Source organism: Lactuca saligna, chromosome 4 (genome assembly GCF_052625555.1).
Source record: "Lactuca saligna cultivar CGN05327 chromosome 4, ASM5262555v1, whole genome shotgun sequence".
NCBI classification, from domain to species: Eukaryota; Viridiplantae; Streptophyta; class Magnoliopsida; order Asterales; family Asteraceae; genus Lactuca; species Lactuca saligna.
Window position 1 is genome coordinate 50,165,035 of NC_136420.1, and position 20,937 is coordinate 50,185,971.

The window sequence follows — 20,937 nt, forward strand, 5'->3', positions numbered from 1 at the left end:
AACCACATCAAACTAAATCGAGTTTTTTTTTTTTTTATATATCACCATTGGATATACTTTCCAAATATTCCTACAAAATATTTATATTATAACAAAAGAACACTCTTATGATATGAGATTTTACACAAGAAAGATCCGTGTATTGTATCCAAGACAATAATCACCAACTCATGGTGTACAAAGTACAAACAATGACAGCATGTGATAAATTATAAAAGTTGGAGCCCTGTAAATGGAAACCAAAAAATAAAAAGGTCAAAATCAAAATCCAGGCAAAACTGAAAGGTCAACTATTCCTCTTGGGAGTTGAGAAATTTCTCTAAGCAGTGCAAGTCTGTTTTTCCTGATCTTTTCATCCTCCTGCATTTACAACAACAATTCATTACAAATTTCTTTTCAATATAAATTAATACAAGTTTTGACTTTTTAAGGTCAACCACTTCCAAAAAAAATTATTTTGTTGGAACTTGGAAGTTGGAACCAATTCATTTATTGACAGCGGTTCTCCATGTGAAGTGAATAAAAATTTCAAAATTTTCAAGAGTTCAATATGTCAAAAATTAAATATAGAATATAATCAGTTTGGTCTAAGAAGTCAAAGTTTAGAAAGGAGCTTGAACTTACCACCATGACAAAAATATTGGTGAAAAAATCTTCTAGTGGCTCAACTAGTTGCAAAGAGATTTCCACAAAATCATCTACTTCAATACCTGATATTTTCAAAAAATAAACAACTTCATGACAAGTGCAAACTTGGTTTTTTACTTAAATACCCTTCAATAACAAAAAAATCTAATAAACAAGATTACCCGGATGTATTTTGCTTCTGATAGACAAGAAAGTGCTCCATAAAGCTTTCTCTTCATTCGTCTCCAACAATGCTTCATCAACCTACAACAAGCCAAAAAAAAAAAAGACGTAAATGCCCCTCTCATCCTCATCATGAAAAATAGCACTTTTATGGTACCTGTGTGTCAGCATCCACATGTTTTCCACGAACAATTCTTGTTGGCCTAGAATATGCTTCAACCACTTTTGGCAAAACCTCACCTCGTGACAAAACATCCATCTGCATAATAATAATAACAATAATAATAATAATAATAATAATATATTACACACTACTAAATTACTAATTTGCCCATTTTCGTTATTGCAAAGTAGTGAAAAAAAAGTGTCAAGAAAATGGTATTTGGTGTTTTGGTTGCTTACTTTGTATGCAGATTTTGCTGCCAAATTAGGCCAATTTGCACGCTCTAATAAAACTGCACGAACCACTTCAGGGTTTATTCCCTTATCAACCTAAAATCACCAATCAAAACACATTAAATATTTCATATTTATATTCATTTCATAAATCATAACTATAACTACTTGATTCCAACATATATAATTAAATATTTCATATTTTAAAAGGGTTGATAAATGAAAAGACATACCAGAAATTGCTCAAGTCTCCGTGTCACAAACTGATGCACCTAAAATTTGGAGAAAAATAATGAAAAATCACTTCTTCATAGCTATAAGTAACATCTGAACGAATTATCGTGGCATAAAAATATGAATATAAAGAATAACAAAATAAGAAAAAAAAGATGTGTCTACCTCGCGTATTGTTACAGCATCTATTTTCAAAGATTGCACAGAAGCAGCAACTTCCAAAGCATGTTGTAAGTCCAGGTTTCTATCTTTTTCTACCAACACTTGTACCTAAAACAAACACCCATCAATATTTATAAATTATAAATTATAATCAATCAAAAGACAGCAGATAAGAGTTGACTAATTTAAATTGTCACAGTTGACTTACAAGACCATATGAGATTCTTCGTAGACCAAAAGGATCATTAGTTGAACTCGGTTGACATCCTGCTCCAAACAACCCAACTAAGCTATCTAATCTGCCAAATTCATAACAAAAAAAAAAAAAAAAAAAAAAAAAAAAATCAAAATCATCAATTAAAAAAAATATATTTATATATTTTACCTGTCTGCAATTGACAATACAGTCCCTGCATCGGTTTCCGGGAGAATATCACCAGAAAATCGAGGGAGTGTGATCTCAAACAAAGCCTCTGAGACCTAAAATATTTATAAAAAAAAAAATCACATGAACAAAAATACTTTCACATAAAAATAAAGGTATTCATGAAGTCAAAATGTCAACCTCTTGTGAGTATCCTTCACGAAGAGCATAGTGGCGTGCCATTATTCCTGATAGTGAAGTGAACTCTGTAACGACAGCTGTCGAGAGGTCTGACATGGCAAGTGATGCAGCTTCCTGAATAATTGGGAATTTATCTTCACTTAACCCTAGAGCTAACCCTAGTTCACTAATTGTACTCTCCACACGTATCATTTTGTCCTCCATTGTTCCAAGTTTCTCCTGCAAATTTTGTAAAAAAAAAAAATATAAACCAATTTTGAATATTCAGCACAAAGAGTAAGAGAAACTTACATGGAAAAGAATTCCATTTAATTGACCCCGAAACTCTGAAAACCTTTTACTAGTGTCTAATTCGTAAAAGAATTTAGCATCTTCATATCGAGCTCTACATTGAACAAAATTTACTCAATTCATGCAGTTAATTTGAATAAAAAAAATTTAAAAAGAAAAAAATAGAGAGAAAACAAACCTGAGCACAGCCTCGTTTCCTTTTGCAACAACCGACTCATTAATTGGTCCATTTGCAACCTGAATGTATTCTTCAATTAATAAATGTTTAAAACTGGTGTTTAATTATTTAAATTATTTATTTATTTATTTATGTCTCACAGCAATGAAATATGGTAACAGGTTTCCTTCATTGTCTGTCAAGGCAAAGTACTTTTGATGCTTCTGCATAACCTGTTATTCAGGAGAAAAAAAAATTAATAGAAAAAAAGAAAACCATAAGACATTTTTGTTTTTATTTGTGTTTGATTATATTTGAATCATACCATTATTAAAAGATCTTTAGGGAGCACTAGAAAAGACTCTGAGAATTTTCCAAGGACAGGAACAGGTGCCTCAACAAGGTTTACAACCTACATTTATTACAATTTATAAAAACTTTTTATAATAAAGTTTTTAAAAAAGAAACAAAAATATTAGATCAGATTCATTTACCTCATCAAGTAAACTAGTTTTCATCACAAGACATCCATTAATACTTTTTGCTAAATGGTTGGAACGTTCTAGAATTATTTTCTTCCGTTCCTACAAAAAAAATAAAAATGGAATTCCATATTTTTATGAATTATTATCAATAATAAATTATATATATGGAGTTTTAAGTCACCTCAGTGTCAACAGAAATTCCAGCTTGTTGCATTAGAGTAGAATAAGACTCTGCACTATCAACCTACAAAAAAAAAAAAAAAACATCATATGAATGAATCACAACATATTTTAAGTTATAATATATCATATATACCATGATTGTAGCTGATTTTGTATTACGGAGACCTTGAGAAACATTACCACTGCAATAAAAAAAACAAACATAAAAAAAAAAAGAAGCAGAATTGCATGAAATAATCACTTACCTTAAAATACCAGCAAATGAAAAAGGAACAAATGCATCTCCATGAAGTGCCAAAATCCAACGAATAGGTCGACTAAATATGACCTAAATGAGAGAAAAATTATCCGATTATTAATTATTCACATATTAATTACTCATGAAATTTTTATTTTTTTGGGTAATTAGTTACAAGGGACACACCTCGGAGTTCCAACGCATGGACTTTGGAAATGATATTTTACTAATTGCCCCTGGCAACTCTTTTGATAAAACCTATCAGAAATAAATACATTATAAGATTCATTAATTTGATAAAACCTATAAATAAAAGCATCTATGCAACATTTGATTTTAAATAGATTACACAAAAGGAAACTGAAGCACGTGTTTAACTATTTGCATACTGTATAATGTATATTATACCTCCAGAGCAAGCTGTGCAGACTCCATCACACGAACATAAACATACTCTGTCTTGCCTATAAAAAAATACAATCTTTTTATTTCATGAAATAAGTTTTTATTGAAATCCAAGTGATGATTATATAAAGATATACCTTCAGTTTTTTTATACAACGCATCCACTGTTACGGAATTTCTACAACAAAACCCTTCTGCTGCCTGAAAGAAAAACCATCAGTCAGTATAAGTTAACTACAAAAGTGAAAAGACAAAACTACCCTTCTGAAGTTAAAATAAACGGAAATGATAATACCTTAGTTGGATTTCCTTGATTATCAAAAGCTTTTGAAACTGGAGGTCCTCGAACCTCAACTTCATTTGCCACTTGCTTAGAGCAAAGATTCTCAACACTAATCTGCAAGTTAAATTATCATATTAACAAATTAGAAAGAAAAGAAAAAGATTCTAAAACTAAAATCTTTTTATAAAAGGAAAACAAACAAAATAAGAAAAGGAAACCATACCACAAGTCTCCTCGGGGTGCCAAATACAGAAATTTCACCATGAGTCAACCTTTGTTTTCCAAGTAATTGGACAATTACATCTTTGACCTGAAACACAAATACATTATAAAACAATAACTTGAAATGAATAACAATAAGTTAAAAAAAAAAAACCATTATCAACTTCAGATACTTGTATTCAATAAGAGCATGAAATGAGAAAAATTAGTCTGTAGCAAAGAACATACTTGCTGCCCTGCACTAGCAACATCATTTGGTGGTAACTCTTCTGTTCCAATCTCAAGAAGAAACAACCTCGGTTCATCAGACACCTGTACCCCATAACAACATTATGGTCAAATTACTTGAACCAAAGTCAAAGGGCAAAAAAGTAATTGTCACACACCTTTTTGCCTTCTGATTCTACAACCTCATTGGGAACAACAAGGTTATTAGCTTGAGAAATAACACCTAATGGATATCCAAGTGACTCTCTTGTATTCGACCAAAGCAGGGCACATTGTCGAGCTAAACTGAGAGGGTAAAAAAGGAAATTGTAACATATCAAGGGTAATATTGTCTTTTTTTTTTTTTAAATAAAAAGAAATTACCTGCGCATCCGCCCAAAATAACGAGCACGTTCTGTTACCCCAACAAAGCCTCTAGCATCTAATATATTAAAGGCATGAGAAGTTTTGAGAAGCTGATCATACCTATGAAATGTTTAAAAACATGTTATATGAGATGATGAATAAATAAATGTGTATGTGTGTGTCATATAAAGTGAAAGAAAAAAAAAAAAAAAAAAAAAACATACGCAGGTATTGCAAGGCCTAAATCAAGCAAAGCACGGGATTCTGCCTCGAAAAAGTCAAAGTGTTTTTGAATATGGTCAACACTGGCATGCTCTAGATAATATGCACTCATTTCTTTCCTGAAACAGAAATAAAACTTGGTAAATAACTTTCATACTTGAATTGATTTTTATTTTCACAAATTAGATATATTCAAAAAATGCTAGCATGTAAAGACAAAATAGATCACTCATTCTCAGAGAAGAGCTCCCCATAAGTAATTCCATCAGCATACTGGATTTTCTTGAAATGGTCAACTCCCTAAACATTAAACAGCACAAAAACAAGATAAAAAAGCAAGCAAAAGGGTAAAAACGGAATTTCAAAAGAATATAAATTGAGCTATATATCTAGACCTGAAGTAACATTAGGATGCGTTCAAGGCCATATGTGATCTCAACAGATACTGGCATCAACTGAAGACTTCCAGCCTTCAAGAAGATGACATTTAAAATTAATAAAGAAATAATACATAAAGAAGAAACGAAAATTACTGAATTGTATGTATGAATATGAATATATGATACCTGTTGGAAGTAAGTAAACTGTGTAATTTCCATTCCATCCATCCATATTTCCCAACCCAATCCCCAAGCACCAAGCACCTAATGATCAATATTAGGTTGTAAATGTATGTTGTTTGACTCTCAAAAGTCAAAGTACATGTTTAGAACAAAATGGAGGAAGCATATCTTCAATTTCAATCATAAAAATAAAAAAATAAAAAATTGTGGGTTACCGGGCTTTCCCAATTGTCTTCCACAAATCGAATATCATGCTCATTGACATCAATACCTGAAGCCACAACCAAAAAAGTTATAAATTATTGTTTAAATGTAAATCAAGAAACCACTAAATTATACAGATGAAGTGTTGATTATATAAAAATCACAACCTAGAGCCGATAAACTTCTGATAAACAGGTCTTGTGAATTTCCAGGATCCGGCTTTAATATAACCTGAGAGAAAAAGAGAGAGCTCGATGTATTTGTTTGAATTTCATGTGTCGAAATAAAGAAAAGACAAATTACAAGAAATAAAAGTAATGTATTTATAATATTTCTTTACCCAAATAGCAATGTAAGTACATTTGTATTATGGATAAAATAAAGTACATTGCTTATATTGGAAGCAAGGGTAAAAATGGAATTGAAAAAATGATATATACCTGGAATTGAGTATGACGTTGAAGCCTATTAGGGTTTTCACCATAACGACTGTCATCTGGACGGATACTTGGCTCTGCATACCTTCCACCACAAGCTACCAAATCAGCAATCACAATATATATATATATATATATATATATATATATACATATATATATATATATATATATATATATATATATATATATATATATATATATTAACTTTTGATAAACTTACGCAACATTCCATGGCTCTGGTCCAAGAACCCTAAGAAATGTTAAGGGATTCATAGTCCCAGCTCCAACCTGGTGAATACAAAAAAGGGAATAATGAGCAAATGAATCCCTTAACATTTGTAAGAGGTCTTATATTTATTAATAGTGAGTACCTCTGTATTGCTGCACTGCATTATGGTACATCCAACAGATGCCCAGTACTCCTGTATTATTGAAAAAATGAAAATTTGAAGAAAAAAACAACTTTGGAGAGAGTGGTTCCATAAATACACATTTTAACTTATGCACACATATTAGTCTAAATGGTGAAAGAACACCAAATCATATGTTGTCTTGCTTTCCTTTTTATCCCTAAAATGCATAGAGCATAAATTTTGTTAGAGGTTTTTAAACTTGATTTTCAATCTGTTACTTTTAATTTTCATCTTCCCACCAAAAGAATAACCTTGTTATGATTAACAGATTGGGAGAGAGTCAACATCAAATTCCAAAACCTAAAGTTGCACACAGTAAAGTGATTCCACAAGGGATAGAATTAGAAACACCCCTACTTTCTAGGCTTAAATTCTAGAGCTATTTCCTTTCATTTGGTCGAAAAGATTGTAATTATACCAAGAAACATGTTGTAAGTTATGATAAAAGAAAGCTTTTTTTCAAGATGTTGTGTGCTAAGAAATGCACCTTTACGTGACACATAGATTGATGATGATTTTTGGATTTTATTCTTTGCAAATACTTAAGTTGAAGTCTTGAACAACATTATAGATGAAACTCTATGAAAACACACTTTACTTATAGTGATTATTGCAAATTTGTTACACGTCGACCAATCGCAAATTCACTGGAATTTCTTTGATTACTGTTGTTGAGTAACCCCGAAACCAAAGCAAGAATCTTCATTTTAACCCCATAAATGAATAATACGATTGAATTAAGCAATTAAACTCTACAATTGGTATTCCCCTGCTTTCGAATTGAATTATAACATTCAAATTACAAAAGTGGGTATAGGTCAATATTAGTCGAAATAGTCGATCACCTGGAGACGTTGAATGGCTTGTTGAAAAGTGGGTATAGAAACTTTAATTGGCCGTTCCTCTGCATTTGAATTTGAATCTTCTGTCGTTAATGAAGGGTGATCATGTTGAGTAAGTGCAGAATTTGTGAAAGAACAGAGAGGGGTGGTGGCGCTGCTGAAACGGGTTCGTATAGGGAGGTGGTGTAAGATGGTACGGCGGTGATGATGGTGGATAGTGGTGGTGAATAGAAGAGAAAATTTGGATTTATTGGGTCTGAGAAGGGAGGTCACCAGTGGCAGTGTTAGTATCCCCATATCAATCACCCTCTTTGGATTACAGAGCGTTGAGTGTGGGTTTTGATGGGTTTTATCTGGAGGATGACAATGGACCCCAACCAATCTTTTTTGGGGTTTTGGACTGTGATGAATTTTCAGTGAGATCCCTAAGGTTTCATATAATTACACAACTCCCCCGTCAACATGATTGTATTGGGCCATTAATTCTGGATCTAGTCAACTTTGATGATATGTTTTAGGGTTCTACGTTTGGAATTTGGACACAGAAAAACGAACGTTAAGAAATTTGAAGTGGAGATGAATACAGATTTCGGTTCGGATTCTGAAACATAAAAGTGGTTTACGATTTGAATGTCAGTTTATATCGGTTAGGGGATTTTATTATTTTAATTGGTTTGAGTGAAAGCGAAATAGAAATCGGTTTTCAAACATATAACAAAAAACGATATTTATATAGTAAAAAATATTGTTATCATTCCTTATTTATTCACTTTGTTGTTAATATAAAGTTTTAGAGGTTTTCCAATACTGTTTCACTGTTTCTAGTTTCTACTATCTTCAACTAGGGATGAGATTTAAAACCGAAAAATCAAATCGGAATCGGAACCGTTAGAACTGAAATATATAAAATTGGTTTGGGTGTTGGATTTAAAAATTGATTTATTCGAGTATCAGGTCCTTCCTGTTTGGGGAACCCAGGTTTAAGAACCGAAATCGGTTTTTGTGAAAATTTTAAAACATACATATCTCATTTATTTAAAGTGTGATTGATATGATGTTTTTTTTTCTAGAGTCTACTTTATAGTTTATACATGATTTTAAACTATAATTTTGTCATTTTTGGTTTCATATTCATTGTCTTAACAATCTTTCAAAGTTGAGATACCAAAGCTGGAATTTTTCTGTTTTTCAATTTTTATTTATTTATTTATTATTTTTTTGTATTATGCAAAACTTTTAAAACATACATATCTAATTCATTTAACGTCGGGTTAGCGTTTGGTTTTCCCCATGTGTAGTTTAGAGTTTGTACATGATTTAAGACTATAATTTTATCATTTTTGGTTTAATATTCAATGACTTACAACCTTCTAAAGTCGATATATCAAAGTTGAAAATCTTCTGTTTCTCAACTTTTTTTGTAATCTGTGAAATTTTAAAACATGCATATCTAATTCGTTTGAAGTCGGATTATCATGAAGTTTTTCTGTGTAGTTTAGAGTTTGTACATGATTTTTATTATAATTTTGTCATTTTTGGTGTAACGTCCCAAAATCTGAGGTAATTTTTTTTCATTTTTAAAACAATAAATCATACAAACGAGTTGTTCTAGAACTAATCAAAGTGAATATATCATTTAAACATCAGATTAATATCATTAATTTTCAATGCGGAAAACTTTAGAGCCTGCTGTGCAATCACGCTGGGCCCTTCCCTTTCTAACTGAAAGTACCTGAAATCATAAATATGAAACTGTAAGCACAAATCTTAGTGAGTTTCCCAAAATACCATATACCCAAAACATATAAGTGTCATGGGCTACCCCCATGGTCTTTCCTTGGAATGCTGAGGGTCAAATCCCGATCTTAAATACGAGTTTCAGGGGCCAGAGCCTGGTCTTTCATACAATCGCTAGGGGCCAGATCCTGGTCTTTCATGCGATTGTCGGGGGTCAGATCCTAGTCTTTCATACAATTATCAAGGGCCAAATCCCGGTCTTTCATACAATAGCCAGGGGCCAAATCCTGGTCTTTTATGCAAGTATCACAGAGACAATTAGCATTCCACATAACAAGTAATGGGTTGGTATTGGTACCTTCGACCCATAGATATAGTAAGAAGACTCACCTCATAGTTTGAAAGAATAGTTGCACCGATCACTACTCTAAAAGTTATCTCTACCACAATTAATGGGAACCCAAATCCCAAACTATAAATCAAATTACCCAAAATACATTTTGGTCAAACTTGGTCAACTATAGTCAAAGTCAAAGTCAACGGTCAATATCCAAAAGTCAATATTTCTTCCCAGCGGAGTACGCCCTGTGTACCAAGAGAGTACGCTCATCGTACTCTAATGTTGACCAAAAGTGAGGCGTTGACCGCGTATGCGCAGCGTACACAGACCAGTCCCAAAAATCCATTAAGAGCTTATTCTATTAAGCCCTTATGTCTAAAACTCAGATCCAAGCCTAAAATGATGTCCTAAGCGATAAAGTTTCCAACTTTATGACTTTTCATGGCTAAAAAGTGCTTAATGTCCAAAACCCTAAGTTCTTAACCCAATAAGACATCACAACTCTTATATGGAAGAGATAGAAGGGTCAAGATCAAATTTTTATGGTTCATAATAGCTCCATAATTGATAAAGTTTCCAACTTTATCCATTAAAATGGTCCTAAAAAACAAGATCTAGTCTTTACGTCTCAAAGGGACCCAAAAGTGCATCTTTTTCAACTTAATCCATTAAGTACAAGTCTCTAACCTCCAAATCTGAATCAAAATGATGTTTATATGGATAAATTTTCTAACTTTATCCATAACAAGGTCACAGACTTTCAAGATCTAAACTTTACACACTTAAAGTGACCAAAAGCTCATAACACCCAAAACTAGTTAGATCCAACAATTTCATCATCAAGATTCAAACTTTATACCTCTAGAAGAAAGATCAAGGTGAACAAAGTCTGGATCTACAAGATCCAATGCAACCAATACTTCTTTAATGAGTTCCTTCTTCTCCAAGGTGCACCAAGAACACTCCAAAGCACTTAAAAACACATTCTTTTTGCTCACAAGGCTCAATCTAGGGTTAGGATTACAAGAGAGGGTGTTGGAGAGGTGGAGGCTAAGAATGGAATGAGTTTGGGGGAGTTAAGGAGCTTAAATAAGGCTGAAACCACAAAAATAGGATATGAGCACTGATCACGTATGCCTAACATACTCAATTTACACCCAACGTACTAGGGATGCCCTAGTACGCCCAACGTATGCGGCTCAACCCCGAGCCACCCTAACTTCAAACGATAATAACTTCTTCGTTCCAACTCCGTTTTTAACGATCTTTATATTGGCGTAAAGGTATTGAAGAGCTCTACAATACTATCTAAATATCTTGGACTAAAAACTTCTCGAACAAAATTCCATATTTCATGCAAGAATCCAACCTATGACATTTCCGTTTTACCCCTTGACTCCAAAACACAATTCAAAGGTTTAGATCTCATAACCATCATTACCTCCTTCCAAAATGTCTAAAAATTGCCTCCTTAAGACCCAAAGCCTTTACACAACTGACTTCTAGCCCACGACCCTAAATTACTAAATGATCACGAACAGGGTGTTACATTTGGTTTACTATTCTAATGAATTACAACCTCCGAAGTCGAGATATCAAAGTTGGAAATTTTCAAAGTTCAACATAATAAGTAATCAATAACAAATTCTAGTTTTCCCAGGTTTTACGATTCTAAACATGCACAAGGAAAAGGGTCAAACATCAAGACATAACGCTCAAAGACATTATGTATTCACCTATTAGTTCCTTAATGGCCACGTGACTCCTTTTGATTCCCATACAAATCCTATGCGTTCAGTAGTACGCGCCCATCCTACCTTCCAAACCTATTCGTAGTCGACTTAGAATTCATTACAAGGTTCTAAGTCATTGTAATAGACCATTCCTAGGTGTACTAACACCCACATGCTCCTAAGAGTCACAACTAACTTCCTAGGTGCTCCTTTTAGGATAATCCTCAATCACGCTCCCACACTGTAGGTAGCCTCGTGCATGGTAGTTGTACACAATATAGGATCAAGTAGACTCTCGAATAAATGAATCTACCCTAAGCCCACAACCAAACAAGAAAAAGGAAATAAGGATAAGTCAGTCATTCTAATGCTATATAACCCTAATCGTATACAACTATACAACATACACTTAACAATTAACATAATCAATTATCACATAACAAGCAAATTCCTAAACTATAAGGAATCACAGAAGTCAGACAATACTATCATGCGGTTCTTGAAAGGATCCTTAGCTTATCCATTAGCATGCATTTCTAACAATTCACATATAAGCAAGCTCAAATTTAGCGTATAAAACAAGTATGGATATTTTGGTAACCACCTTCATGTTTGGGCTCTGGATGACTATACATATCACATATTCTTATAGAACCAAGGTTTAGTCAGACATTCATGTTCACAATCCCAAGCCAACAATCAAACAAGAACATGACAAGAGACTGGGCCTATGTCTCCAACCCAATCATTTTATCAAAATTTCTTTTTCAAAAACATTGTGTGAAAATTCTCAGATCCTAGTTTGAGTTTGGATTTACACAAGTGTTCCTCCAAATCCCTCAAACCAGAGCTTTCATACCAATTTGTAACGTCCCATTTTCACAAACATTTTTTTTATTTTTAATTAAGATAAAACACCATTTCCATAAACCCAAGTTAAGAAAACTCATTTGTTCTAAAATACAATTGTTTGAAAATATGAGTAATATAATAAATGCGGAATCTCCAATGTTGTTGATGAGTGTGTACAACCACGCCTTTGCTTTCCCATGCTCAATACTGGTACTTGAAAACATTTAATCCATAAGTGTAAGAGAAAGCATAGTGATTTTCCCCAAAATACCACACACATAATACACATAGAATGCATGCACACACATAAGCCTTCAATTTGACTGGATCGCCTCGCGAGGCCTATAATACACCTTGGATCACTCACATGGGCCTCTAACCACGACTGGAGCCCCTCCCACTCCTACAAAATACAGATGGTTTGCACCTGGCCTACAATACACCGCTGACCCACCCGAGTATCTTGGCCTACAACACAAAGTAGGATTGTCTCAACCCACCACCCAATATGTCGACATATAAACCAAGCAAGTAATCAAACAAGAATATAAACATAAGAAACTACCTACACTGGTCTACCTATCTAACAACTCACTACATCATACCGAGCCTCATACAATGCTTTACGTCAATATTGGAAGATCACTAATGAATACATAGCTATTTGCAATTAGAGGTGAGATAGACAGTCAAAAAATTGATCCCACTCTAGATCCACAACTAAAAAAGGACATGGAAGAAGGCCTAGATCAAGAGATCTCAGGTTATCCTACATAACTATATACAAACCCTATGACATTCAACTAGACGATCACCGACTCCTGGTACTCTAACCAACATACTACTACTCCTATATCCTAACATACAAGGATATATATACACTGTAACACATAGTACAGTGAGGAAACGTACATGAATAAAGACCCAATGAAACACAACAACACACTCACTCGTTGCATTGATCGCTCCCACAAACCGACTAGCACCAATCAAATATAAAATCTTAATCAATAACCTAATTCCTTCAAGTTTGACTAGATGTTAAACTGGTCAAAAATTCAATGGTCAACAAAAGTCAACGATTAGCCATATCAATACCTACTACAACATGGAGACCTCTTGGCCACGTCGTGGGCACATCAAGACAAAACAGTCAATAATCAGGACACCATCACACTGTAGGCCTTCCTTGGCCACGTCGTGGTCTTTGGCAAAATACCCTTTTCTTTATTAAGAGCTTAATTCGTTTAGACTAAGGATCATAAGATCAGCTCTTGTACTTAATAGCATCGTAATGGATAGAGTTTCCAACTTTATCCATTAGGATGGTCTAAGCAACCAAAATCTAAACTTTAAGTCTCAAAGGGACCAAGAATGCATCTTTCTCAACCTAATCCATTAAGTCTAAGTCTCCAACCTTCATAATTGATTCCTTATAATGTCTAAATGGATGAAGTTTCCAAATTTATCAATTAAGAAGCTCTAAACAAGCAAGATCTAAAACTCTAGATCGGAAGATGTTCAAAACATAATGTTATTCATGCATGGAGTAAAGACAACTCTTACATGTACTCTTTACTCCACCAAATAACCAAATCTGAACCCAAACATTACTCAAAAGATCAAGATTCTCCAAAACTCTATGGAACAAGCCTAAAATGGGACCAAAACTCAATAAAATGGACCAAAACACTAAACACACCTAGATCCAAAGATGAAATACAATAAAGCTTGGAACTTTGTGACATATAAAGGTCCAGAAGGTAGATGAAAGTTGAGATATTCAATTGCCAAGCTTCAAGGATCAATCTTGCATGAAAGCATCACTCTAAAACCACCAAAACCACTCCAAAAATTAGATGAGAAAAGCTCAAACTATGAAAAAGGAGGCTAGGGTTACTCCTAAAGAGTTCTAGATGATATGGAGTGTAACAACTGATTCTTGGTACCCAGTTTATTCTAGAAATCTTGATATTTTCACTGGGGCTCGACGAGTTGGTGGCCTAACTCGTTGAGTAGAGTCGTGACCGGCAGGAAGTTTAAGTGACCTAATCGACGAGTCGGGAGACCGACTCAGCGAGTAAGTGTTGTTTGAGTGAAACCCTAAATTTAAGGGTTTGCACCCTATTTAAACAACTTATATCCCCCCATCTCAGCCTCCATCGTCCCTTATACTTCCAGAAAGCATTATCTTGAAACCCTAGCCTTGTTTGAGTGTTTTAAGGCCATTTTGTGCATTTTGGTGGATTGTGAAGCTTGAAAAGAGGAAAGGAGCTTGGGAGTTCAAGTTGGAGCTTGGAGATCCAGAGATTGTGTTCCATTTCCAGCTCATTTAAGGTAAAAAGCTCCTATCTTGATCTTCCATGTAATCAATCATCTTTAGGGCTTGGATCTTGGTATATTTGGGGCTTTCTAATCTATTTTCGGGTTGTGAAGTGCATTATGGAGTTATGAATTCAGATATGGGGCCATTGGGGGTCTTTATGGCATAAAGATGCCAACTTTGTTGCCATAAACACCCCATGCACCTTGTAGACCATCTTTTATGGCTTTTTGAGCCAAAGAACCATGCATGTGCATCAAGCTTGAGGCTTTACGTGTAAAATGGACATTAGGAGGCCGGATCTATGGTTTTGATGTGTTAAGACCCATTTAAATCGACTGTATAGTAATGGTCAAGGATGGACTTGACGAGTCGTTCTTAGGACTCAACGAGTCGGCATGTAATGACCGCCAAGTCCCTTGTGTCGAGGGACCAGATGATAGTATGGAAGGTCCCTTAGTTGTTTAGGCTCTTAAGGGACCTGGGAATCATGGGACTCGATGAGTGTTAGAACAAATTTGGTGTAACGCCCGTAGATCCAAGCTAGTCAATTTAGAGATAATAGGGGTCGAAAACGAATTTTCAACAAAATATTATTTATAATAAATAATTTTAACCAAGTTGTAGAATATGTCTCATGGGGTTCGTACATATAAAGAGCGTCGAAATCCGAGTTATAACGAAGAAGTTATGACCCGTCGAAGTTGCGCGACGGAACCGACACGACACCAGGGAGATGTAAATAGTGAATTTATGATAGAGCGACTTTTAGCCTTAGTGATCTAAACGAAAGTCATAGAATATGTTAACCTGAGAGCGTCCATAAAAAGAATGCCCAAATCTGACTTTGTATGAGGAAGTTATGTTTTTACTAAGATTTGGCTTCGCAGTGCGCGACCTGAAATTCGAATTTTAGTTCGAGCGGTTTTTGGCGTACGCGACCTAAATGAGAGTTGAAGATCTCATTAATAGGAACTCAACGGTAAAAATACAGATGGAAACGGAGTCTGTATGAAGGAGTTACGAATTTTTCGCAGTCATTTAACAGTCTAATCTTTTTGTACTGTTAAATTTAAGATCGGTCGAGAATTAGCCAACAGAGTCAAAATGAAAGTTGTAGATCTTATTTTTACCTAGGCGTGGATATAAATAACATCAAAAACAGAGCTTGTATGTGAAAGTTATGAATTTTAGAAGTCAGAAGTGTACTGTGCGAAAATGGGTGACGTGGCACAATCTTGGCCATTGCTTTCTCCCCAAGTCTTGTCACCAGATGGTGACATGTGGCACCAAGTTCATCCATATTTCACCCTATAAATAGATACTCTCCCACCCTCATTTTCTTCATACATTTCTCATTCTTTGTTCTCTTTACTCTCCCTAGCCCCGAAACCCTCAGAAAAGCCTAAGGAGCCTCCCTAGCATGAGGCGGAAGCCCCTGAGTGCTCGACGGCTACGAGAAGAAGAGATTTTTGGCTCAAGAATGCTGCTCCAAGCAAAGCTCGGTTTTCTATAAAACCTGATGTAAGTGAGCTACGCCTACACTATTCTTAATATAGCTTTTATTTAATTATAGTAACGTTATTAGGAACTTATAATAAGTACTTGGGCTATTATGATGGGTTATATAAGTATTGTTTAACGCTTATATAATAGTAATAATAGTTAGACTACTAATTGGTCTCAGTGAATAATAGACGAAACTCTAGTGGTAATAATACTAGGTTTCGTCGAAGGAAATTATTTTTAAGAAGCGAAACACTGTCTGAGTTCGGAATCACCACCTTTTCAAGTGAGTGCATAGTTACTTTCATCTTACACATAGATATGAAGTATTTAATATAAATTACATGCTGTGAGTTCATAGTTAGTTTGATCTTACACATAGATATGAAGTATTTTATATAAATTATGTTCTATGTGTGCATATTATTTGAATACTTGTTGTCTATGCTGGATGAACGATTTTATACATGTTTTAAAAGATTTAAACGATATATTTATTTTATATCTACAAATACGTTGCGGATGAAACATGGGTAGATGAAATAGTTGGTGTGTGATGAAATCAAATGATGAGAGATAGGTGATGATAGAAAGGTGATGATAATTAGGTAAATAGATGATGATGAATAGGTGGTGTAGGATGAAAGGAGATACCACAACCTTAACCGACAATGTGGCGATGTAGTCATCTACCAGAGTATAGATGGCGACCACAAACTATTATAGACAACCCCGTGGAAACACCAGCAGATCCATAACCTGTAAGTGATGAATTATGAGTTCAAGCGATGTTGTAACTACGTATTCATGCGATGATACTCTAACCCCTTACTATGTATTACGAGTTCAGGCGATGTTGTAACTACGTATTCATGTGATGATGCCCTAACCCTTGTTGGGCACGTATTGAAGGAGTAATCCCTGAATCAATACTACCTATGTGATGTAGGCGATGATCCTTAGGGAGAGTCCTTAGGAACAAACATATAAGGAAATGCAATGTAAGGAGATGAGAGGTAAATATGATGTAGGAGACGATCCTTAGGATAAATCCTTAGGGAAGCTACTTAGGAATAAAGAAGATAATGGGGATGGGTAATTGGGTTAATTGTTTGATGATTAAGCATAATAATTATATTATTGTGGGTTGAAAACCCTATGTACTCACCAGGTTTCCCAACCTGACCCACTCAGTTTACTTGTATCACAGGTGACGAGGTGAAGTTACATTACACTGAGATATTAAGGAGATATAGATCACTAGTGTAAATGAATGTAAGTTCTGTTTATGCTTATGTTTCTGTATTGATGATGATATCCCAAATGTTTTAAAATGAATAAAAATACATTTCTTCGGAAATGCTTTGATAATGAAATTATCATGTTTTTTCTAGGAACAAATTCCGCAACGTTTTTATTAAAAAAGATACTTTGATTTTTATAAAGCATAAACAAAATCTATCTTTTATGGCCGTGAAAATGGGGATGTCACACTCGGCGAGTCCAAGGCAATCTCCCAATCTTTGAAGATTGACTCAACGAGTTGTTCTTACAACTCGACGAGTCATAGACTGGACACATTCATATGCTGAAGATGAACTCGACGAGTTCAAGGAAGAACTCAGCGAGTCGGATGAAGATTGACTGAAGTGTTGTTGAAGGTGAACTCGTCGAGCTCTTGCTAGACTCGACCAGTGGGACGGGTTTGTAGTATTCCGGGGACAAAGGGATTGGACGAGTTGGCAAACCAACTCGGCGAGTCTGGTCGACCAAAAGATGACTTGACTAGGGTTTTACTTTGACTATGCCTTTGACCTGGATTCAAGTTGACTATTGTAGGGGTTATGAGTAGAAGTTGATAACTTAGAGGGGTTATTGTGTAGGGATTCAGGAGTTGAGGATAGCCGACTTTCACACCAAGGACAGTGCAGACACTACACGACTTGGAGGTAAGTTTCATTCTAGTAAGGGTGGGTCTACGGCTACAATGCTGACCCACCAGCAAGGGCGTTGTATAGATGGTTGTCTTTGTGATAATCATCTAGGATTGATGTGCGATATGATTGCTATGCTTGATATGATCATTGTATTTAATATGCTTGTTGTGATTGATTTGTATTAGTAATAGTAGGGGTGGAATAGTCCTCGGATACCGGTTGAAAGATACCGAAGGGGAGGGTAGCTCCCGATTACCGGTTGAAAGATATCGAATGGGAGGGTAGTTCCCAGTTACCAGTTAAAAGATACCGATGGGGAGGGTAGCACCCAGTTACCGGTTGAAAGATACCGAAGCGGAGGGTAGTTCCCAGTTACCGGTTGAAAGATACCGACGATTATGCATTATTTGGTATGGGTATGATGGGGGAACTCACTAAGCTTTGTGCTTAAAGTTTTAGTTTTGGTTTCAGGTACCTCTTCGTCTAAGGGGAAGGAGCCGATGGTGTAGCAGCGCATCACACACACACTCATATGGATTATCCATGGAGATTTCTGGGATTGTACTCTGATTTTTATTACTTTTGATGATATGGTTTCATACACGTTGTTATGATTTTTATAAATTGATATGACATTGGCAATGTTTAGTAAACTATGTTACGAATCTTGTAATTAAAAATAAAATTTTTGGACTTGAAAATTGGGATGTTACATGGAGGCTATGAAAATGCCCTAAAACATGAATCCTTACCTTTAAATATGTTGAAAACCCTAAAAATCATGGGCTTAGGCCTGCCCAACTTCCACTGCATGGAAGACAATTCTCCACTCTATGGCATTTTCCACGTCGTGGAAAACAATTCTCCACTTTCGTGGTGATTGTCACTACGTGGAAGACAATTCTCCACTCTGTGGCGATAGTTTTTCACCCAAACCCATTCTAGCTGCAAACAGTCATAACTTATTCATTTCAACTCCGCTTTCGACGATCTTTACATGAGCAGAAAGGTATTGACGAGCCCCACAATTCTATCTAGTTACTTTTGACTAAAAACATATCAAACTAAAATCATAATTCATGCAAGAAGACCGAATTATCACATTTCCTATTTTACCCTTTTTCCAAGGAACAATTCGAGGTCTTTAATCACTAAACAAACATTATCAATATCCGATAGGGTCTAGAATCTATTCCTTTGAAGCTAAGACCTTTACTCGATGAAGTTACGATCCACTATCCCAAAATTACAAACATCAAGGAAACTAGGTGTTACATAAATGCTAATTTTACATGTAATATCCTAACAAACTTGATCATCACTGATGTGTGTAAAACCAACTAGTTTTAATCCTACTTTAATTATCAAATAACACACAAAAGGCAGTGAACCTATCAATTGTGGTATAGCTAAATAAGCAGGGTATCGAACACAGGGAACGACAAATTAAATTAAAAACTAATTCTACCTAAGTTGATTAAGAAAATAGGGGTTTTTCTCTAGTTTTACAAGACTAGAAACTTACTAACTAAAACTAATTAAAGACTAGAAAATGACAATTTAACTAGATTCAATAATGGGAAAGAAACTTCTGTTTAGTTCAACTCAGTTAACTTTATGGTTGATTTTAAGGTAATAGTGCAATGGATTAATTCTTTCGTTGGTTACCGATTCAAGTGTTTAGGTTCATGTTCACTACCCTCATCCTTAGCAAATAAACTAACTCAAACAGTGGCCAATTGCTTAATTTAATTATATTTACTAGATTAATTATTCGGGTTAAGTTAGACTTGCAATAGCTAATTAATTCATTATTCTTAATTAACCTCTTGTTTGATGGTCATCTTACAAGCTTGCACATGAATTTACTCGATCTCCTTATTAATCCTAGTTTCATATTTATTAATTCTAGACATATGATATAGTGGTCACATATCATATGAGGTTGATAATCAATAGATGTTCATGCTAAATAATTATCTTCCTATTAACAGAAAATTAATTATCATTCATACACAAGGTTCTTTAGCAAGCTAAAATAACAAAAATTCACCAACTTGGAATTAAACATACCAATCAATCAAACCATATCGTCAACTTTGTATTCCCAAACAGAAGTCTAAAGAATTTAGTTCATAACTAAGGTAAATAACAGCAAACAAACAAGTTCAAGTTGCTTAATCATGTTGACAAAACAAAAGAAATAAGTAGAATGATGAAATTATGCCTTAATTACTCCCGGAATTAAATTCTAGCTTCCTTGGTCGACTTTTAGGGTTCTTCTGGCTTCTTATTCGCATCAAAGCACTTCTGAAACTTCCCAGAATTCTCCTCCTTTTTCGATTTGTGGAGTTATCTTTAAATATGCGTTCCGACTCGTCGAGTCAGATGGTGACTCGTCGAGTCCCTCTCACATTCTTCGTATTGCGATAACTATCTTGACTTCCGAATCATTATCCTCCTGAATCCACGATCGGACTCGTCGAGTCAAGGCTCGACTCGACGAGTAGAAGCCTTTTTTAAGGTGTTTTCCTTCTTCATTCCACTCTTGAGCTCCTAACCGCTTCTCTTGCTTCCTTTCGCTTCCGAGCTTCATCTTTGGACTGAAAAACATAATTTAACACTTTTAAGTACCTTTTGTCCATAATATGCAATAATTTAGCTAATATATGAATAAAAAACTATAGTTAATACACACTAAATATGCACATATCAAAATACCCCACACTTGTCTTTTGCTTGCCCTCAAGCAAAACTGAATTTTAACACATTAGAATTATGTATAACAACTCCAATCTAACCCAGCCATGGCCAAGACCGC

General features: G+C 34.8%; 1 protein-coding gene across 2 annotated transcripts; it reads right to left on the reverse strand.

Annotated features, from left to right (window-relative positions):
• Window positions 1–67: 67 nt before the first annotated feature.
• On the reverse strand, window positions 68–8,053 carry EDD1 (glycine-tRNA ligase). Of its 2 annotated transcripts, XM_078990010.1 has the most exons (36): window positions 7,692–8,053; window positions 6,805–6,855; window positions 6,654–6,721; window positions 6,434–6,515; window positions 6,161–6,224; window positions 6,005–6,060; window positions 5,793–5,870; window positions 5,622–5,696; window positions 5,456–5,526; window positions 5,229–5,345; window positions 5,023–5,124; window positions 4,818–4,944; window positions 4,660–4,743; window positions 4,433–4,519; window positions 4,222–4,323; window positions 4,064–4,127; window positions 3,930–3,985; window positions 3,708–3,779; window positions 3,529–3,611; window positions 3,417–3,465; window positions 3,282–3,344; window positions 3,110–3,199; window positions 2,941–3,027; window positions 2,777–2,848; window positions 2,637–2,695; window positions 2,459–2,552; window positions 2,168–2,386; window positions 1,988–2,082; window positions 1,811–1,901; window positions 1,606–1,710; window positions 1,440–1,478; window positions 1,213–1,302; window positions 968–1,069; window positions 810–891; window positions 625–710; window positions 68–360 (listed from the first exon to the last, which is right to left on the reverse strand). In XM_078990010.1, the coding sequence occupies exons 1-36, from the start codon at window positions 7,983–7,985 to the stop codon at window positions 262–264; spliced, it is 3,255 nt and encodes a 1,084-aa protein (XP_078846136.1). In that variant the 5' UTR covers window positions 7,986–8,053; the 3' UTR covers window positions 68–261. The 2 variants fall into 2 exon arrangements, with proteins under 2 accessions (XP_078846136.1, XP_078846137.1); XM_078990011.1 differs by lacking the exon at window positions 7,692–8,053 and having other exon boundaries at window positions 6,434–6,507.
• Window positions 8,054–20,937: the final 12,884 nt, after the last annotated feature.